The sequence below is a fragment of the Amblyomma maculatum genome, chromosome 1 (genome assembly GCF_055883805.1).
Source record: "Amblyomma maculatum isolate TAMU_Amacu chromosome 1, ASM5588380v1, whole genome shotgun sequence".
Taxonomy (NCBI): Eukaryota; Metazoa; Arthropoda; class Arachnida; order Ixodida; family Ixodidae; genus Amblyomma; species Amblyomma maculatum.
In genome coordinates, this window is record NC_139344.1 from 316,548,282 (window position 1) to 316,569,005 (window position 20,724).

At 45.8% G+C, this 20,724-nt stretch overlaps 1 protein-coding gene across 1 annotated transcript in view; it reads right to left on the minus strand.

Annotated features, from left to right (window-relative positions):
* LOC146207197 (metabotropic glutamate receptor 5-like) overlaps window positions 1-20,724 on the minus strand; it is a 386,410-nt gene that overhangs the window by 26,897 nt on the left and 338,789 nt on the right. The window contains exon 9 of the mRNA XM_084608314.1: window positions 16,887-17,061. Coding sequence (XP_084464440.1) covers window positions 16,887-17,061 — 175 coding nt within the window. The remainder of the gene's footprint in view (window positions 1-16,886; window positions 17,062-20,724) is intronic.

The following is a 20,724-nucleotide window of genomic DNA, read 5'->3' on the forward strand; positions in this document are numbered from 1 at the left end:
CGGATAATTTTAACTCCGATATAGCGGCTCCAACGCCGTAGCCGCCCCGACGGGTTTTCAAGTTCGCCATCTAACAAACAGAGTTATGGAGTCTATGAATGAACAATAACTAACCATAGTCTCTTGCAGTGCTTCACACTGATAAAAAAAAAAATAGATAAAACAATCTGAGTCGATTCCGACGAATCTTTGCTTGCCGAATGTGGAATGCGAAAAGCGCACCGATGCCGAAGAAAAAGAAAATAACACGTGTTTCTTACGCGCACCACGTTTCGCACAACCTAAAAATGCCAGTAAAGCAGGCATTAGGTTGGCTTTTTTTTTGTTCAGGAATAAACTAAGCGATTTATGCGGACGGGTGAACGAGGATGAAAAGAAGAAAATAGGCTGCCAAGGGAAGCACAGAAAAAAGTCTGTTCCCTGTTGCATTGGCGTTGTTTATAAGATTCCGACGTAATGGGGTCGGTTTTACATCGGTGAGATTGGACGCTGCATCAGTGACAGATTACGGGAACATGAAAATCATAGAACAGGTCACGCAGAAACCATTTGGCCATGCATTGTGCAGAATGTGAAGATTGTGAAGCTGATCTCAATCGAATTGTTATCATCGCCCGGTGTCAACAAGAGACTACGAGGCTCATTTCAGAGGCCCACAGTATAAAAAGCTAAGTCATCTGTGCATCAGCAGCCTGTCGATAGCTCTCTCCGCAAAAGAATTGCGTACCTTGATCATGTTGATGGGTTTTCAATCGTGTGTGTGGTTGTGAGATTGCTTTTTTCCTTGTTTTTTCATTGTCCTGTTTTTTCTTATATGCTGCCGCACATGAAGAAGTAAATCACATGGTTGCTTGCAGAGCATGTGTTTTGTCTGCTCTTCTGTCCCATCTCAGTAATACTGTTTCTTTCCATTCGCGACGAATCAGATTCGAACCCGGGTGCTCGGGTTCAGTATACGTGTTTCTTAACCACGGAGCCACTGCAGGTTTTTCTTTATTGCTATACGTACATAATTTAATCAGGTTTATGTAGGATAAACATGCCATTTGGCTCCGCAAACCCGTGGCCTCCGCGATCAGGCGCTCCACCAAGTGAGTGAGTGAGTGAATGAGAGAGAGAGAGAGAGAGAGAGAGAGAGAGAGAGAGAGTGAGTGAGTGAGTGAGTGAGTGAGTGAGTGAGTGAGTGAGTGAGTGAGTGAGAGGTCCTGATCCTTTTTGACTCAGGGCAGGCGTTTGTCAACGCCACAGGAGAAGTGAAAACTTAAAGAGGTCCTGCAACATAATTTGAGTACACTGTTTTGCTTGTTTTTTTTGAAATTGCTGAGTTCTGGCGATGCTATTACCATCGGTCATAATGCGCATATTTCGATTCATGGTACTGACGGTGTCGGTACACAGTGGTGGTTTTTGTAGCAGATATAGCGTCAACAGGCACGCCTTAAAGACTGAATAAAGATAAAATGCATTGCAAATTGTGTCCATTACAAAAAAAAAAAAAAAATAGCTATGTTGCGTTGTTGTTTTTATATTAGGTCAATGAATCCAACATGTTTGATTTACGCAAAGGCACTGCAAAGCGAGTGACTCAAAAGCACCAAAAGAGGCACCAGTTACTGCTTAGCATTAAAACTTTTCACGACCCATACACGTGGCTATCCAGCCAAAGTTAAACAGGAAATAATTCAACGACCTCGCCACTTGCTCCTCGCTATTCTAGGATGCCTGCGGATAGAGAGAAAGCGGCAGTCAAGGAGCGTGCTCAGGGGAAAAGAACAATAGTTTGGGGTGCATGGTGACAAAAAAATGTTTCTTTCTCTGCCTGCTCCTGTTATCTTTGTTCCTAATTCTATTTCTGTGAGATGCCCTCACGGTCTTAGCCATGGGAGAAAGATAGTCAAATTTAGCAAAAACATGTCACAGAGAACAGAAAACCATGAGAGGCCGTCTTCCCCGACGTCGTAGTGACGTGGCCACGTAGGCTGCTTCGATGGGGAGAGTTAAATGGGAAAGCGAAAGACCGGGAAAATTGAGCTGAGGGCAATTCCTGGTTTGCTTGTATAGTAATATTCATTCCTTAGTAACTCGGGTTCTAGTGCACCGATTCCCATATTTCTTTTTGATTCATTATCTGCGTGACGTTAGTAATTAATCTAAAGCATACCGGACAAGCCTCGCGGGGCCCCTTTAGGAGCAAAAAAAAAAAATGAAAACAGATAAAAACAGAGCATCTTGACACGGCGACTCCCAGATGGTGCCACATGTAGAGCTGAAAGAGCAGCTGTCCATGCTTTCACACTATAATTGGTTTAACAGAGGTAAACCTTGCCAATTTTCTTGGTTTGGTGTCACACGGCCGCGACCAATCCAGTTTACCAGAGCTACCATGGCAAATAGTAGCCTTCTCCCGGGTTTCACTTATCTTCGTGTCATTACCCCGAAAAGCAATCAACCGACCAAACTAGCTGTAACCCAACTTCGGGTAAGAAATTCTCCATTCAGAGCACTACCAGACGCGGCAACGTGCTTTTAGCACTACACTATACTATGCCCATCAGAGCTCAATCGAGCCAGCTCAATCAGCAACCTTCTTTCTTTATGTGGTCTTTACCTTTCGACACTGTTTTGCCGCTGGCGAGATGCTGATAAAAGGGGTACAGTAGATGGGAAGTAAAAAAAAAAAGCAAGAAAAGATTGACGGAAGCCGTGGTTGCAATACGTTTTCCCATTAAACCATCCTAGGAAGAGAATGACGCCAAGGGGAGGCCACAGCAGACCCGCGGCGCCTACCTTATCGACCCCGCAGAGTATAAATAAATGACGCGCGCTACAGAACGCCACCAGAGTCTCCTTTGAAAACCCCCGCTACCCATCGCGGCATCCGTTACCTTGTGGGCCGCTGATACGGAAAGCGGAAAGAAGTAGAGTGGCGAGCGGATTAGAACGGATGAAGAGACGAAAGGAACGCGAAATGCGGCGTTCGGCGCCCTCAACTCTGGGCGTGAGCGGTTTCGCGTTGGGAAGCCTGTTAAAGCGCACTTTCAAGTATGATACATAGCGGTAGTATTCAATTCACAAAAGCTTTCTTTTTTCTTTAATGTTTATTTAAGAATATATAGGTATTGCCTGCGAGGTAGGATTAAAGGAGAGAAAAGGTCTCCTGACCAGGTCCTAACACAGCAGGGCGTAGCAGAGTGATGTATTTATTGGTACAAACGATATATCACATGTATAGAGTAGAATGGACAACCCCAAGAATCATCCAAAAACACTTATAACATGTCATAAATGCAAGACAAAATGAGTGAGTTTCGGATCATAAAATGAGAACATGATTGTGTTAAGAATGCAAGACAGAATTAGAGTCATAAAATAGAGAAAAGCAAGCTAAACATACAAATGAGGGTCAGTGATACAAGAGTGTATTGTTTGCAGAAGGATAGAATACAACAAGAATAGAAAGAAGATTTGGCTTATTCAAACTAACAATGGGACTTATTTGTACAACTTATTGGAAGATACATAAGTACTATATTAAAAAAAAATGACGGAGATGCCAAATTAATAATGTGTAGTGTAATCACGCAGCGAGCGAAAGAAGCCCGCATTTTAAATTCCCAGTTTTGGGCTATGCAACTCCTTTTTGATGTTTGAATTATGTTTGGATATTCTTTGCATAAGAGCACGATCAGATGGGCAGTATTTTGCTTACCGTAATTAGTGCGTGGAATGTTGATAATGATGGAAGTTATACGTAAGTAATTACCTCTGCTGTAATATTGAGCCATAAATGTGTTCTATTCGGCTTTAACTTTTTAGAATATGTACATAGCCTATGCTATATACAGAACATTGCTGTGTATTGGAATATTATGTGCATGCCTGAATTGTGTGGCAGTCCTGCGGAAGCTGGAGTATGGAGCCTGTCTGCGCCAGTGCAGTTGCTGCATGTTCCCCATACTAATGCTCAATAGCTCAGGTGATAGTGAATCATTTAAAAGTAATTTTGGTTTTTGTTTCAGCCTCAAGGGTAAAAAACAAGTTTCACTGTGTGCAACAGACCAATGGATTTAGCTATTCTTACAGACACGTTCTGTATATGGCGTGACCAGCTCAAACTGCACTGAAAGATAACTCCAAGGAGGGAGTGATTGTCTACGATTTGCAAAGGAAAGCCACCGTAAAAGAGGTTTATGCTGCAATCCACTGTCTTACTCTTTGAATGAAAAAGATGAACTTAGTTTTGTTGGTACTAAGTTCTAGCTGGTTTAGAGAGACCCATTGATTTAGACCCATTGAGACTGCTTCAAGAAAAAAGAAAGACGTTTGCGTCGTCCGCGTATATAATTTTACCTTTCTTGCGAATGTCTACAATGCCATTCATGTAAACGAGAAATAGTAATGGGCTTAGAATTGATCCTTTGGGACTTGATAACATTTTTGCAAGAATGAAAACCATTCAAAATACGCATACTGAAAGCGAGACTCAAGATAACTACAAATGGGATTATTTGCTGAACTCCTGATACTAGATAATGCTAGTTTTTCTAACAGTATGCCGTGTTTTGTGCAGTCGAAAGTTTTCCTGTCGTTAAGAAACATACCAATTGTAAAAAGACGGTCTGAAATGTTTTGCAGAACCATATCTTTCACCTGTGCAAGGGCGGTCGCAGCGCATTTTCTTTACTAAAAGCCATAATGTTGTTCAGAAATTAAATGTCTAGCTGAAAAAAAACAAACAAGAAACAGCCGACAAACCTTGTGTACGGTAGGCGTTGTTAATTTTGAGAAACGTGGCAGCACTGATTCTAAAGTTAAAGCTCAGCTACTTTGGTCATCTGATGAGAAGAGAGGAGTCGCTGGAGAAATATTTGATGTTGGGAAAGGTTGATGGTTGCCATAGAAGGGGTAGGCAGCGAACGCGATGGTTAGATGGCATCCTCAAGGCACTGCAGATGAAGTTATGTGATGTTAGGAAGATAGTGAGAGACCGGAAAGCGTGGCGTGACATGGTCCATAGTGTCACGAAGAGTCGGACACGACTGAACGACTGAACTGAACTGAGCTGGCAGCACTGATATTGGTCGGTAATAATATAGGTCGTTAGACTGGCCACCTTTGTGTATGACAGCTACACGGACAATTTTCAGAGCCTTCGGAAAAATACCGGAGGCACTTCCACATCACACATTAAGTCGAGAGCAAGCCACTACACTTAGGCGCCTACAAACAAACACATATTCACACAGAGCCCCCTGCCACAAGGTATGGCCAACACGATACAAAATCAAATGTGTCTGGTGCGGAGACAATGCTACATTATACCACGGAACATGTGGATGCTTGCAGAAGCCATGGCAAAACGGCGTTAAAAATCACGACATAAAAAAAGGACACGTAGCACCAGAGGAGCGCCAACTATCAACTGATTTATTCAGGATCTGAACCCCTAAATATGAAAATTCTGCGCATGCGCGCAACGTACATGCGCTACAGACCATGAAACACGTACCTACTCATCATAGCCTAAAAGACAGATTTCAAAAAAAAAAAAAAGCTAATTCGTTTTTGTACAGGCCAACTGACAAAAACGAATAAGCTTTTTTGAACTCCGTCTTTTAGGGTATGATGGGTAGGCACATGTTTCACGGTCTGTAGCGTATGTACGTTGCGCGCATGCGCAGAATTTTCCATATTTAGGGGTTCAGATTCTGAATAAATCAGTTGATAGTTTGCGCTCATCCTGTGCTACGCGTCCTTCTTTTATGTCGCGTTTTTAGCGTAATTTTACCATGGCTTCTGTAGACAATAACCAACTAGCACGACAACAGCTTTTGCTAAAACTTGGGGATGTAGGGCTAACCCTGTAATGCCTAAAATAGATAGCCCTAGTCCTGAAAACTGGGAGGACTTTCTAGCCGACTCGAACGCGCAGCATCAGCTCATGCTGGTGCAGCGAGCCAGAGCCGGCGTTGAGGCCAACGGACTCCTGGATCCAGGACTGCCGACCATTGCTCTTTCCGAATCCACTACTTCTCATCATCATCATCATCATCATCATCATCATCATCATCATCATCATCATCATCATCATCATCATCATCATCATCATCATCATCATCAGCCTGATTATACCCACTGCAGGGCGAAGGCCTCTCCCATATTTCTCCACTTAACCCGGTTCTGTGCTAGCTGCATCCACTTGACCCCTGCGAACTTCTTAGTCTCATCCGCCCACCTAACTTTCTGCCGCCCCCTGCTACGCTTTCCTTCCCTTGGAATCCAGTTTGTTAACCTCAGCGACCATCGGTTATCCTCTCCCACTACTTCTAACCCCCAATTTTTCCTAATAAAGTCAATCAATCAATCAATCAATCAATCAATCAATCAATCAATCAATCAATCAATCAATCAATCAATCAATCAATCAATCAATCAATCAATCAATCAATCAATCAATCAATCAATCAATCAATCAATCAATCAAATCCAAAATTTTGTTGCATATATGCGTGGGGGATGCGCGATTTCGTGTGCGACCTCTTTAGTGGGAAAAGGCTTGATATTATCATTGCCAGCAGCTGAGCTATTGTCGAGCGAAAGTAGCAATGCATGGATTTTATCTTCAAAAACACGTCTAAGAAACAAAGTGTACGTAATGTAGTGAATTAAGAGCGGATATCACGAAGACGAGGAAGAGAACGACGAAGTGCCGCTGCGCTGCTCGAGCTCGCTGGTTTGTGCCTAGACGGATTGTGTTCTTGTGCGGTTTGAAGTGCAGCTTACAGAGGGCTATATTCCCAGTTACACCCTCGGTAAAACCCCTTTCAATAATACTATTTTTAATATAACTTATATAGTCATTCTGAAATCAACATTTATGAAATGGTAATTGAACAAATTTGCCAGTGCTAAATTGGAGGAACGTCGGTCATCAATTTCTAACTGAGGAGACACACCATTTGTACTAGGAGTGTTTAATTGATTAAAAACTTTCCAGACTTTGCAGCTGTTGCCGACTGAAGTTCCAAACTTTCGCATATGAAAGGTTGATTTCTCTTTCCTGAAGTCTCAGTTCAATTTATTTCGAAAATGCTTGAACTCTTGCAAACCTACGGGGTCACGTGCTTTCAGAAAAAGTTTAACACCGCATCGTTCTCTATACATTGATAGAGCCGACGGGCTACCCATCGGTAACGGTAATTTCTTGTATTTAACACTAGAGTCCTAGGAAAAGCAGCTTAGCAGAAAATTTGCATGGTTTTCAAAAAGGAGTCATATGCTTCGCAAGAATATGTTTATGCATAAACTTCGGCCCAATTCGAGTTTGCAATATTGGACCTCAATAATGAAATTATCTCATAAGTTATTTGTCTTGAAGCACCAGCTGAGGATTGCGAGCGGACATTTAGTGGTAAAATCGTAAATATTTCAGGGTGGCCACAAATTCCTGAGCCGAGGACTCCCGAGTAGGTAGACACGCGTGGGAAGTTTGTTAAGTACAAATCGATTAAAGTTTCTGTACTTGCTATCATTCGAGTGGGTTCTTTGATAAGGTTTTCAAACCCACTACTTTGCATAGTTTCCCCCAAGTCGACCTTAGGCAGTGCCACAGAAAACAGGTCCACAATAAAATCGACAATTATTACTACGTTCAATTTGCGAGCATTCGCTAATTCTATTAGTGAATTAATATATTTGATAAGAGGAGATAGTGTACCAAGAAGCGGTCGGTTAGCAGCAAGAATAAGAAAATTCTTATGCAGAATAACCACAAACTCAAAGTCTTTATATATACCAGTCATTTCTAATAATCGTTCGCTGACATTGTTCTCTCGAATATATAAAGTTACGCCACCTTTTCGCTTATATTTTCGGTCAATCGAAACATGAATGTATTTTTTAAATGTGTGTACATCCACACTACATGTATACCATGTTTCTGTGAATGCTAAAATGTCAAAGCGACATTCCAGCTGAGATAGGTATGCATCGATTGACACGTGCTTGTTTCTCAAGTTTCTCGCGCTCATGCGAAATAAGGAAAGGGCTTTGTTCCGAGAGCAGCCTACGTTCTAAACCAAGGCATTGTGTCCAATTGTCGAGCAACTAGTTCACTTACTGGCTTCACAATATCTAGGTTAAACATCGTTAAGTCTAGCTGCATGACGGGTGCAGGGATTTAACTCGCAGTACAAAACCCGTGGACATAAAACCGAAGAGGAACGATAAGATTTGTGCTAGCCTCATGAAGCTTCACTTAGTTTCTTAGCAGCGTGGATCCCAGAAACTGCCCACATCTAAAAGCAGAAGAAAGGAAAGCGGAAGAACATTTCAGGTACAATATGTTGGGTCCCAGTTCTATTGATTCAAATAAAATGGATGTGGAAAGTGTATTAGTAATATAGGTTTTTTTTTGGTAACTAAACCCTGATGTACAGAGAGGCTGTCCTCCAAAACATGTTTTCATTTACCGTCCACTGTGGCACATACTTCAAGGATGATGTTACTGAAGAAGAGCTCCAATAAATCCTTTCCGGCCTCTTCGGTGCGCGTTTTCAAAACCTTTAGGAAGACGGTTGAGCCTCCAGGAGTAGTCACATATCTATTCGCGGTGCTTCTGCCAGGCGGACGTTCTTGACTTTTGGCACCCATAGACGGTGTCACCCACATGTCCACACGCGTAACCCCTCACTCCTCTCCCCACCGACAGCACCCTTTTCTCGTTCCGATATCCGGTAATGATTACAGTCAGCAGAAAAGTAAACAAAAGTAACCAAGTAAAGAGACTAATGCGTGGCCCCGCTCCTCAATCTCTAGGATTTGGGTCGCACGAAGTTGGTCGAGTGGGAACTCGTTGCAGAGGCGATTGTTATTTGCTGGCCGCCTTAGTGTCTCCCGGGATCATTCCACTGGCTTCCACGTGCCCCGGCTGCGCAACACGGTTTTCGGCCACGCGGTACCTTGGGGAAAAGGAGGAGGAGCCCACTTCTTTTTTATTCGTTCGCTGGGGAAGACTTCCGCCACTCTCCAGGAGCCCCAGACAGCCTTTCGTAGAGGGAGCTTCTTGGGAGCTATAGTTTTAGCCTCGGCACGCTTCTGTACATCTTCCTTCGTTTCTAGGAGGATCTTTCAAGTGCAGCCCTCCGCCGATCTTTTCTAGCTCTTATCCCTCCCACGCCTGTAGAAAGCAGCCATCGGTGCAAGCCGTGGACAGTCGCCAACAGGTTGTGACAGGTCCGGCGTTAGGAGCGCAGCGTTAAGGCGCGGATGGAGTCGGCTCCTCGGTGTAAGGGATGGAGAGGTCAAAGCACTCGGCCGTGAAATGAGGTCGGACGTCATTGGCATGAAGATTTTAGACGAAAGGAGAAGAGGTGTGCCAAAACTGACGACATACACGCTGGGATTAATGGCCTTTTACGTGCCGATGCAAGACTTCGGATAGTAAAACACGCAGTAGTGAAGAGGGGGGAGGCTTTGCATTAATTCCAATGAGAGAAGGGGAGAGGGTTCTTTAGCGTGAGCCAATACATATCAGCTACACGGGTGTTTCTGCATACCGGATCGATCGGTACGCGGCCGCTGCTGCCGGTATCCATCCTGCGACCATGATTTCAGCGGGCTCTAAGAACCCTGGAACACAGCCACCTGGTGACTATCTTCAAGCCACTGCGGTATGAAGGAACGATAACGCCGTCGTTCTTTACCGAAAGGTTAAATTATTTAAAAGGCAGGAGGTACACTAACAGAACACGCATTTTAGCTAGACAACGGTCTAGTTAAACAATCGGCGGGAGCCGATGGCGCGCCCTCCTGCACGGATTTTGTCAGAGACGGCAGGTGAAGGTTCGTCCTCACTGCGCTGTTTCCGACGCCACTCGTGCCGCACCATGCTGCGATCGGCTTCTCTCGTGGCAGCGAGAACAACTCGGTCTCGCATGCGTACGCCGATGTCGAGCCTCTCGACACCTGAGCGTCCTCACCCGTAGCACTGCGCGACGAAAGCTGCTGTGCAGTTCGCTGGCGTTTTCAACGCGACGGTGTTAGCGGCCCCGTTCTGAAGAAAATCCGCCGGGCAAAAGATCGCAGGCATGGCTTGTCAGGTGGTATAGACGGCAGGTGACATGGACGAGTCGCTGGGTTGTGTGATGTAATGATACCACATGCTGTCACAATGTTGAAAGGAGCTGGCAACCCGAAATGCTCACCTCAGGTGAGAGGGTGGGACAGGATTTAACCTTCCAGGTCTATTTGAGGCCTAGTCAGGCGCGCTTCTCTTAGGTGATGCGGGAAAGTTGGTGCAGCTTGGTTAAAGCGGGGATTTATATCTAGTCAGGTGGTCGCTTACGGCTGGTAGCCGGATTAAGTGGTAGCTTAGGCCTATGTATGCTAATAACAATGTGCGAGATATTAGAGGCACAAATTAAGGGATTGGTAATTAAATGGGTAGAGATTACAGAAAGAAGGGGTGCCGGCTGACAGAAGCCATTAACGCTGTAGCGTTGTGGAGGTCGCAAGACAGGGGCGACCGCGGCCGCATTTATTTGAGGAGAAGCTGAAAAGGCGGCGGCAGTACCGTACGGCCGAGTCGAGGGCGTTCCGAGGCTGTCTTGGCGGCACTGCTTCCTTCTCTTTCGGCACGTGCCTCTTCCTTTCAGGCGCCTGTAGGATCCACTTCGTCTTTGGGCGTTGGGCGGACGCGTGATGCTACGCGAGTCGCTACAGGGCCCCTCCCCTAGACGATTAGTCAAAACACACAAAAAAACTCGCAGTCTAAGTAAACGACACTACTGTAAAAACTAGGAAGAAAGCTGTACACATTTGTACATGTTCATCTCCAATTCGTAGTCCAAGAGGCAAGCAGGTTTATTCAATGACTGTTCAGGGGGTCGCGGTGAGTAAAACGTAGCAGTAGAGGAGGCGGGTCTGTTGAGGAGCTTGCGGAAGCACCTTGAATCCTCTGCTTGTCAGAACTGAAGTTGACTGGAAACGTTAGGACGCTGCGCGCGCATCCAAGATCTGAAGCAATTGGGCAGGCTGTGTCTCTCATGGAAGTTTGGTATGCTGAGTGGCTTCCGCCTGCTGCGAAGGTCGGCTGACCAAGAATGATTTGAATGGGGCGGACTAGTTGCAGTAGGTTCACCAGAGTGTCAGTGGCTCATGTGACGGCGCTGAAGGGGAAGCGTTGTGTTCACAACGAACTGGCCGAATAGAGACTGCAAAGCACTGCGGCGAGCCAGCTTTGGGGAGCGAACGTGACGAAGAGCTATTGACAGTCCTAAGCTTGCAGCCCTCGAGACAGAAATTAGCCGTGATGATGACAGCGACTGTGGGCTGTGATGTACGTACACACGGGCCACTTGCGATAGGCACAAGCTGACGACATGTTGTTGCCGCCTGAATGGGGCTTAAAAAAGCGGGAAGTGAATAACAAAAGCAAAATGAGTGGTCATATGCTTTGTGACACTAACCAGAGATGATGCGTCGCATGGCGCGTGGTGTTCGAGCGAGGTGGCTGCGGAGCCCATTGATGCGCCATCGCGGTAGAGGGCGATTGAAGACGACGAGCAGCACGCTTGGTGCGAAACCTTGAGGTACATGCTGAAGTCCGGTGCTGCTGCCTCACACGAATCGCATGCCAGCACTTGAATGACTGCAAAGTTTGTCAATGATATTTGGAGTGTAAGTGACAGCGCAGGAGAACGGGACAGCTGAGGCTGCGCTTCCTGTGTCATAGATGATACGTGTAGGAGAGTAGCCGGGTCGGATACGCTTGGCAGGAGTGACAGGAAGCTGGCCGGGGTCAACTGTGGAGTGCCCTGAGGATACAGCCGTATACGAGAGCGATGCTGGTGCGGGCGCAGATGCTGGCGGCGGTGAAAGCAGGTCTGCCGCGTCGTTGAGCGGCAGCGGGCAGTGTATTGTCGCATAGCGATCTACGTCTATGTCGCGCGCCGATTTTCTGACCCGTACACAGCCGGGGAGCAGTCTTTTTTCATACCTGCGCGGCGTGGCAGTGCTTTCTCCCTCGGGGGTGCGCGCCATTATACGGATGGCTTTGCTCACGCCGGGGCGTGGTGCGGCCTCCCTTGACCTCTCTTCGGGGATATTCTTCGCGATCCACGCCGTTCCCCACCGGTTGACATTAAGACACCTGAGGGCTTGGGGGCGACGGCTGAGAGAGCGGACGGAGCCTTGTGTTCTGCACCGCCTGTGGCTTTGCTGCCCGTGTGTTTTTAGTTTACCTTTTGTGTATTTGTGTGCCAGGCGGAGATGCGCCGCGTCTTCTTGAAATTCACGCGGTGCTCGCGAGGAAACAACCTCGTGGGCACCGGCATCCTATTGGTTCCACAGTTTCAAAGAAAGTCTTCTCATTGGCTCCGATAAGCGCATTTTCTTCTGGTAACAAATACTGCCTCGAGAATCCCGAAAAACGTTGTGCAGGGGGGTTTTGGCGGCACGTGAAGGAGGACGGCGACCATACGGGCTGCTGCTCTGGACCCCTGCTCAAGATGTCGCGTGTGTCTGATTTGTTGTTAGTCTGAGTTTGTTATTTAATTGGTACCACTTGATTCGCTTTAATTAATGTTCGTGCTCATCTTTATTAAATTAAGTTAACTTATGTCATCAATCGGAATCGCCTGCTCTCTTTCTTCAATGCGGCGGAGCCGTTGTGCCGTCCCGGAAGTCAAACTTACGAACACTTCGTTACAAGCGGTGGAAGGTGCGTGGTAACGACGACCCCGCTCTACTGGAGATGCGCCCCCATCTCAGGAGTGATCCGGACATGCAGGCGACAACTGACTTCGCTACGATGATGAGCTTTCAACTGAGGCTGTCCACCCCCCCCCCCCCCCCCCCCCCCCCCCCCCCCTCCTCTTTTTAAGGGAACCCCTGAGGAGTCCGTGGCGGAATGGCTGACCTGCTACGAGCACGTCTCATCGTTGAACGCTTGGGACGACGACACGAAGGTGAAGGTTTTGTACCTTGCTCTCGATGGCGACGCGAAGAAGTGGTATACCACAGAACTGCTTACCGGTGCGCCAATTTCGTGGAGTGATTGGGTGGCGAAGCTCAAGACCTGCTTCAGCAGCCGCCACGCATCGGAAATCGCTCACCTTCGGCTACAGAATCGAGTATACCTGCCGTCGGAGTGTCCGGAGCAATACTTCTATGATGTGCTGCAGCTGTGCGCCAGAGTCGACTCCAAAATGCCAGAGGAAGACAAATTGCGTCATCTGCTGCGGGGCCTGCAACCGGCGACAATGGAGAAGATGATAATATCCAATCCGTCCAGCTGCGCCGACTTCCTGCAGACACTGCAACGCCTCAGTCAGGCCGCGCTGATGGGTTTGACTTCCCGGGTGCTGCCGGTCGCCCCAGCAAACACCACCTACTTGACAAGAGGACCCTGTGTTTGCAATTCGAACATCTTGCCAACAGCTGGAAACGCTAACAACGAGCCTCGTCCGTCGACTGCGCTGGGATCTGGGCAGCCCCACCTACACTGCTGCATCCCATGGTCAACAAGAAAGGCTCGCAGGTGAGCAAGCTTTCAAGGCGATCGCCACCTCCCTAGAATCATTGTCCAGACGCCTAAAGGCAATGGAAGAGAAAATGTTTCGTAGGCGCGCGCCATGGCCCCAGAGAACGGCACGGGACGACGATGAACGGCCGCGATGCCACTACTGTAACCGAAGCGGTCACATAGCTCCAAACTGTCGCCAGCGACGAGGACTACAAGCAGAGAAATGTGCGCGGCGAGCAGGCTTTCAACCCTGGAAACGGGGACGGCCGGGCCGAGGTGGTCAGCCCGGCCGATCCTTGCGCGCGCCGCGCATGGAACAGCCCCTGGCAGTCCCAGTCAGAAAAAATAACTCGACCACCCGTGACACACTTAACTGACGACAGAGGAAAATGGCCGAGACCGAAAAGCTTCCTGCTGCAAAAAGAAAGAAAAGAAACGGGCACATGCCTTTTCGCCTGCCACGCGAACCGGCACCGGTTAGTGAAGACAACTTTGCACCGCTGCTTGTGCTAGGTCGCGTGGATGTAGGCAGGAAGCAGAGGGAAGACCCTTGGAAGAGAAAGGTGATAAAGCACCTTGAGAACCCTGAGGCGCCCGTAGTCAGAAAAAAAAAAAAAAAACGGCACGGTGCTTTCTGGTGATTAACGGTGTACTGCACAGGTGGAGAAAAGAGCTCCAAGAGCACTACAGTGCAGTAGTACTCCCAGAGTGTATGTGACCCCTGGTAGTGAAAACTTGCCATGATGATTTAACGGCAGGCCACCTCGGAGTCAGGCATACATGGAAGAAAGTAAGCAGGCGCTACTTCTGTCACGAGATACGTGCTCTCTTGCCCTGATTGCCACACACCAGAAGCCCCATCAGGCAAACCAAGCGGGTTTCAAGTTGATGAAGGAGCAGTGAACGCTCCCGAAATGGTACAGCGACTTCGTCAGGAGCGCGAAATCGTACCTCAACCAGAGGGCAAGCAGAACAAGAATCCGTACGTCTCTCACCGCGGGACTTCGTCGACGCCGAGCGTCAGAAGCCACGATCATTTTGCTCCCGATGAGGACACCGACGACGAGTCAGCGAAGAGTAGTAAAAGGGGTGCATGCGTTTGAGCGCAGTGTTCGTGTCTCCGAAACGTGCAGCGGCCTCTACCGCGAAGAACAGTAATCTCGGAACTTCCAATAACAGTGCGACTAAGGCAGCCACAAGTCGAGACTTCAGTGTAGACACACGGGAACTCGCACCGAACCCAAAACAGTAAGGACCGACAACGACAAAGAGATCGAGGTGTACTACAGTGCCGACGAAAGTGTGGATTAATCCGCCGTGACCCCCTAAAGTTTTTGTGTTTCGTGTGAATACGTGCAAGTGGACATTTTGAGTGTGCCCTGTAACATTTTGACTGATATGCCAATAATTTAACGCGTGTAAGTGTTCTTCTCTACCTTCCGGGTTGTAATCTGTTTCACCTGACATTTATATTTTCTCCTTTCTTCGGCACTGCGTATGTTTTATTCAGTTTTGGTATTGTTGTGCTGTCCTGTCCAGCGGGCCTAATTTCATCTTTAAACATTGTACTTATCGAATTGTTCACATAATTTCATTGCGGTTGATCTGTATAGGTGATTGTGACCGAGTGGGGCACTCTTTTTTGTAGGGGGGAGGTGTCGCATAGCGAGCCACGTCCATGTCGCGCGCCGATTTTCTGACCCGTACACAGCCGGGGAGCGGTCATTTTTCTTGCCTGCGCGGCGTGGCTGTGCTTTCTCCCTCGGGGGGAACTCCGTCTAAGGTGGTCTCATTAACTCGTAAAACGCATAGCCTTATTTGCCCTTATTTTGTGAATTCTATGGCCTTATCTAATGTTGATAAAATTATTGACCTCGGTGTACCTTTCGACCCTCACCTTCTTCTCTCATACTAAGCGCATTGCTCAGCGAGCTATGCGTACACTCATCAGCAAGCTTTCGTTCCGTACTCTGTTTTCTTTCTTAAAGCTGTACTTGTCCGTATGTTCTTAAAATACGTGTCAGGTGTTTAGAACGGCACCTGCAAATCGAACTATGACGAAGTAGAAAGAGTACAGCAATAGTTTTTATGCATATTTCAAGATCGCTTTTTTTTTTTTTTTTTTTAAGTCGATATTTATTGCCTCAGGGCATCAGTAGGTTATGAGATGAAGGATGAATAAATGATTAAATGAATGGAAAAAGGTTGGCTGATTTTATGAAGTCCAGAAGTGAGCGATGATGAGGTCCCTGCGTCCAAGTGACGTATGAGGCAGGATTGGTTGCTGAAAGGCCAGCTATTCTCAGGTGCCGGAATCGTGTTGGCTTGAGTGCTGGGCAGTCCCACAGCAAGTGGTGGATGTCGGCCTCGACATCTTCGTTTCCTGCACGACGTCCAGCTCTCGCCGTACACAAAGTAACTCACCACACCTTCCTTCTCTTAACTGCTGTCGGGTCAGGGCAAATATATTCTTGAACTGCAAACTCCTCCACATTATATGCTCTGACATCTTGGAGTGCGTTCCACTGCGAATTGCTCGGAAGAGGGAATTCAGACCATTTCAAGTCTCTCCGCTTCTGCATTCTCACTTCTCTGTGGGCAGAATGCAGAAGCTGTTTAATTCTCTTTGTCCTCATGTCGATGTCTTCGAAAACTCGCTTTCTTCCTTTTTATTGGAAGTTCTTAGCGTCTTATTCTGAACGGTCCTCGGCAACGACGACGAAGCGTTCGTTGGCTGGAGAGGCGCGCTGGGGCTGAACTCTAATATCAGTGCTGGAAGCTGACCTAATTCTCGGGTTCTCGACTACCTGTATACTTTCACGGCCCCTTGGGGCTTGAGTCCCTTCCTATGTCCGAAAAAGGACATAGGAAGGAACTGGCGCGCAATTTGAAAGTACCGAAGACTAAAATGGGTAAACAAGAAGTGAATTAATGTGACGTAGATGACGTGACGTCACGCAATCGGAAGTAGAACCGAAAAACGGCATAGGAAAGGATTGGTACGCAATTTGAAAGTATCAAAGACTAAAATAGGTAAACAAGAAGTGAATTAAGCAACTAGAAGCAACCAGAAGCAACCAACAGCAGTATCCATGCTTTCGCATTACTCCAATGCAGATCCTGCATTGCTCTTTAAATTTTTGTTTAGAGCGTAAGTTGAGTAATCTGTGCGTTGCCTTGTATAGTTCATTTTTTTTGTACTGTATTCTACTTGTGATAGCACAAGAAGGCTATATAGGCAATCCATGCTCCATAACAAGCCAGTTTTTTTTCCACATTTGAATTTGCGCATTTTTCTTTAATACTGAAACAGCTGGGTGTAAAAACGCACAGTTCCGCCTGGCAGGCGGTTGCCACCTACCTTGACCTTTCCCTTCTCGCAAGGAAGCGAGCAGATGGACACGGGCGGCGTCTTTGGCTGCGCGTGGTGCCACTGGACGTTGCCCGTCATGGTCAGCTCTCCGTTGACCCACGAGCCCACCTGGACATAGTCGTAGTGGTGCTCGCCCAGCTGCTGGTAGTTCATCAGGTCGTACCTGCATAACGAAAGGAAATATCTCAGTGGAAATCAGGTGTCAGCATGACTCAGCCTACTGTCCTGGGTTAATTGTGTTTTATTGGAACTGAATGTCTAACAATGAGAGAAATGTAAGATTTCATTTGCAGATGTAGTGGTCTATCACATTGTCAGGAACTGGTAGCTGTCGTCTCGATATCTTTTGCTCTCCTAAACTCTCTCCTCAAATGGCCAACTTTCGTGCAATCTTGTGATGCTTTGTTAACTCTTGTTTCTACACATCAAATGTCTCCTATGTTGGGCTTCCGCTCTCATTTCGACACCTTTGACACTTTATGCTTCCATTAAATTCTCAGCGATCGCCACTTCAGCATGCTGTCAGCTCCAGATCGAAGCAAGTAATCTTTCTTCCACTTTCGTCTTTTCCACCTTGGGTCCAACGTAGTCACGCTGACATCTATAAGGCCAAAAAACATCACCGGTACAGAACTTCTGATCCCTTTCGGGTGCTGCATGAAAAAGTGTGTAAATGCTATCGAAACAAAGCCAAGAAAGATGTTTCCCGATTCCTTACAGCGACTTAATTCGTGCTGCAAGACGACGCCAGTATTATGTTGGAAATGTTCACTTTATTATGCGTTTCAAGAAATGCAGATTTCCTTACGTCGGGTAGGAATAATCAGCTTTGGTAGGCCTGTTTGCATTTGTTTGCATTGATGAGCACACCGAAAGACAAGGAAATGAATGCGCCACCGCGTAAGATGCGTAATTCGACGCCTGAGCTTTGGATTTTACGTAGTGACATTTGCTGCTCTTTCTCTTTAAGGGTTCTAGTTCTTCTTTAGACATGCAAATATGTGTCTACCTAGTTTAGCGCCGTTACAAGCCGGCGCTAGCGAGGAAGTATGCAAAAACGGAATGCGCGAACTTGATATAAAAATCGGGCTTACTGAATATTTTTAGAATAACACACAACTTCAGTTAGGTTACACGCTCTCTCCGACCGACCCGAAACCTTGACGTTCCCGTTCGCGTGCATACATGTCGCTAGCTTTAATTTTTATTGCTTTCTTCTCATCTCGAAAAAAAAAAAAAAAAACAACTCAAAACATTTTGTGTTGTCACAGCAATATTTCTGTGCGGGTTTTGTCAGTGAATTTGCCGTGACAACAAAATATTTGTAGTAACATCAGAATTTTGCATAGTTACAACAGGAAAGTGCTACAGAACTACAGACGGCAGAAAAGTACCCCTCAAAAATATCACAGAACATACAGAAAAACCTCATGTTACGACAGAACTACTTAGTCGTATTTCTGACACGGTCGTGTAGTTCGTTTCGAGTTGGTCTTGCTGATATAATAACTCAGCCTATTACTGTTCCCTTATTCTGCACAGCTTGTGTATTTACTATACGATCCTCGTTTCCCTAAAGGCAGGTGAGTTTGTCCTTGAGTCTAACATTAAAATCGATGTGTTTCCCTTCAGATATCGGGACTATTATTTTTTCAGGATGCACTTCCTGTTGGTCCAAAAATGTGACAAACGAAAACATTGCGGTGCGACCTTTCCGCATTTTTTGCCCACCGCGGCTACGAACCCAAGGAGGCGCGATCCGTTTTTCGAGGGAGGCCAAAATCAAGGCTGCGTGATGTTAGTGCATGCCAGAGAAGAACCCCAGGCGGTCAAAACGTCGACCTCTTCTATTATAGCGTCCGTCACAGCCTGAGTCATTTTGGGACGTTAACACTATAAAACAAACTGTCGACATTTTTTAGGGTGTTTAGCTACTCCCAAACAACGTATGCTTTTCAGGTACGAAGTCAGTCCCACTTAGCGTGAACACGTCTCCGCGTGGCCACACACGTGATTTGATCCATCGCACATAACCCGGTTACGAATCAAATGCAGAATGGTGTATAAGTACAGAGACCAAGCGTCATGCGCGATTTTACGATATATATATATATATATATATATATATATATATATATATATATATATATATATATATATATATATATATATATATATATATATATATATATATATATAGTTTTTTGTTTCCGCTGGGTCACGAAGGATGTAAATAGTCATAACTTGATCGGAATCTCTTCCGAAAGGCTACAGCTGCTTCAGAGTAGGGCATGTGCAAATTTCTGGCACCTTGTTTATTCTTTATTGCTTCTTTATCGAGAACCTTTTGCTTGAGGGCGTGTAATCAGGGGGGAGGAAAAAATATGAGTAAAAAAGAGAGAAAGATCTTCACTTGAAGAGCACTTGGTTAAAAGACAATCGATTCCACTGTATTACAGATCAAGAAAAAATAAATTACTAAAAAGGCTCATTCTATAATCCAGTATCCTCGTATATTAAAGTCGTGGATTGGTTTTTAATATATATATGGGGCGGGTTTTCTGATTATGTTGTTATGTATCCGAAATAACAAAATCAAGCGCAATGTTTTTCGGCGAGAGGAGAGCTCTTCCCACTCTAGTTCATTTTTCATTTTAGCATGCATCTCTCCTTTTGCCTTTACCGCCCTAAAACAAATCTTGTCGCTCTAATTTGAATACTTTAGCTTTGGTAAATTAAGGTTTTCTGGTCATAGTTTCGCACAGAATAACCGTACTCCAGGATCGGTCGAAAAAAATAAAATATAAGCAGTGTTTTTAGATAAAATTTCGCGCTTTGGCAGCCTTTCTCAGCAGAAAAAAAAAAAAAAAAGTGCAGAACCGTCTAGAAGTTACGAAAAAAATATCTTGTAGTTTTGTCACAACGTTTTTTTCTGCAGTACATTTTGTATTTCTGTAGTGGCTATGTATTCTGGAGTTCTGTTACTTTTCTGTTATGACTACAAAAATTATGACGATACTACGGAAAGTTCTACTGGCACAACAGACACAGCATAGAAATTCTGCTGGGACAACTGAAATTTTTCTCCAGATTATTTTTTCGACTGAGTTGCAAGTGCATCATTCACATGGGCATTCAAAGAACAATAATTTAAAAGCGTTCAAAAAATAACTGCCTTCTAGTTTTGGTTACTTTCGGGAAGGACATATTGGCACATTCTTTCGTTTTTGTTTTTTGTTTTGCATTTAGTTCCATTTTAGACTTCTCGCAACCTTGACACAATGTCTTTGAGGTCAGTCTGTAACAGATAGCTTCCATGCATTTTTAAAATGATTAGTTAACGACGCAGTCATTGCCAAACGAATAAACGTATAGATACCCGGCAAGAATATCGATAATAAAAGCTAAAAATAATAGCGACCCTAAAACTGAGCCCTGATAAACACCAGATGTGACTTCGACCCAAGGGTCAGTAAGGGATATTATGGTGCACAATATTTCTGTATCTCCTTATGATTTCATATTTTTAATATAAGATGGCGTTTTTCCTTCGACTAATATAGTCTACCGTCTTATGATCGTTACCGAAGCCTCCTACCAGCATCACCCACTCACCATCAAAGCCATCTTCTTCAGCACAGCTGCCGCTCTCTGCAAGGCAAATAGCTCCCTAAATTATCTTCCGTTAGTCCTGCCTAGTGCCAGCTGTGGAACAAATTCCTAATCTGCATAAATTTTGTCTCCCCACTATATTATTCTGCCCTACTGTTAGAATTCATTCCGTTACCCCAAGGGATCACTACTGACCTCCGCTTATTCTTGCATC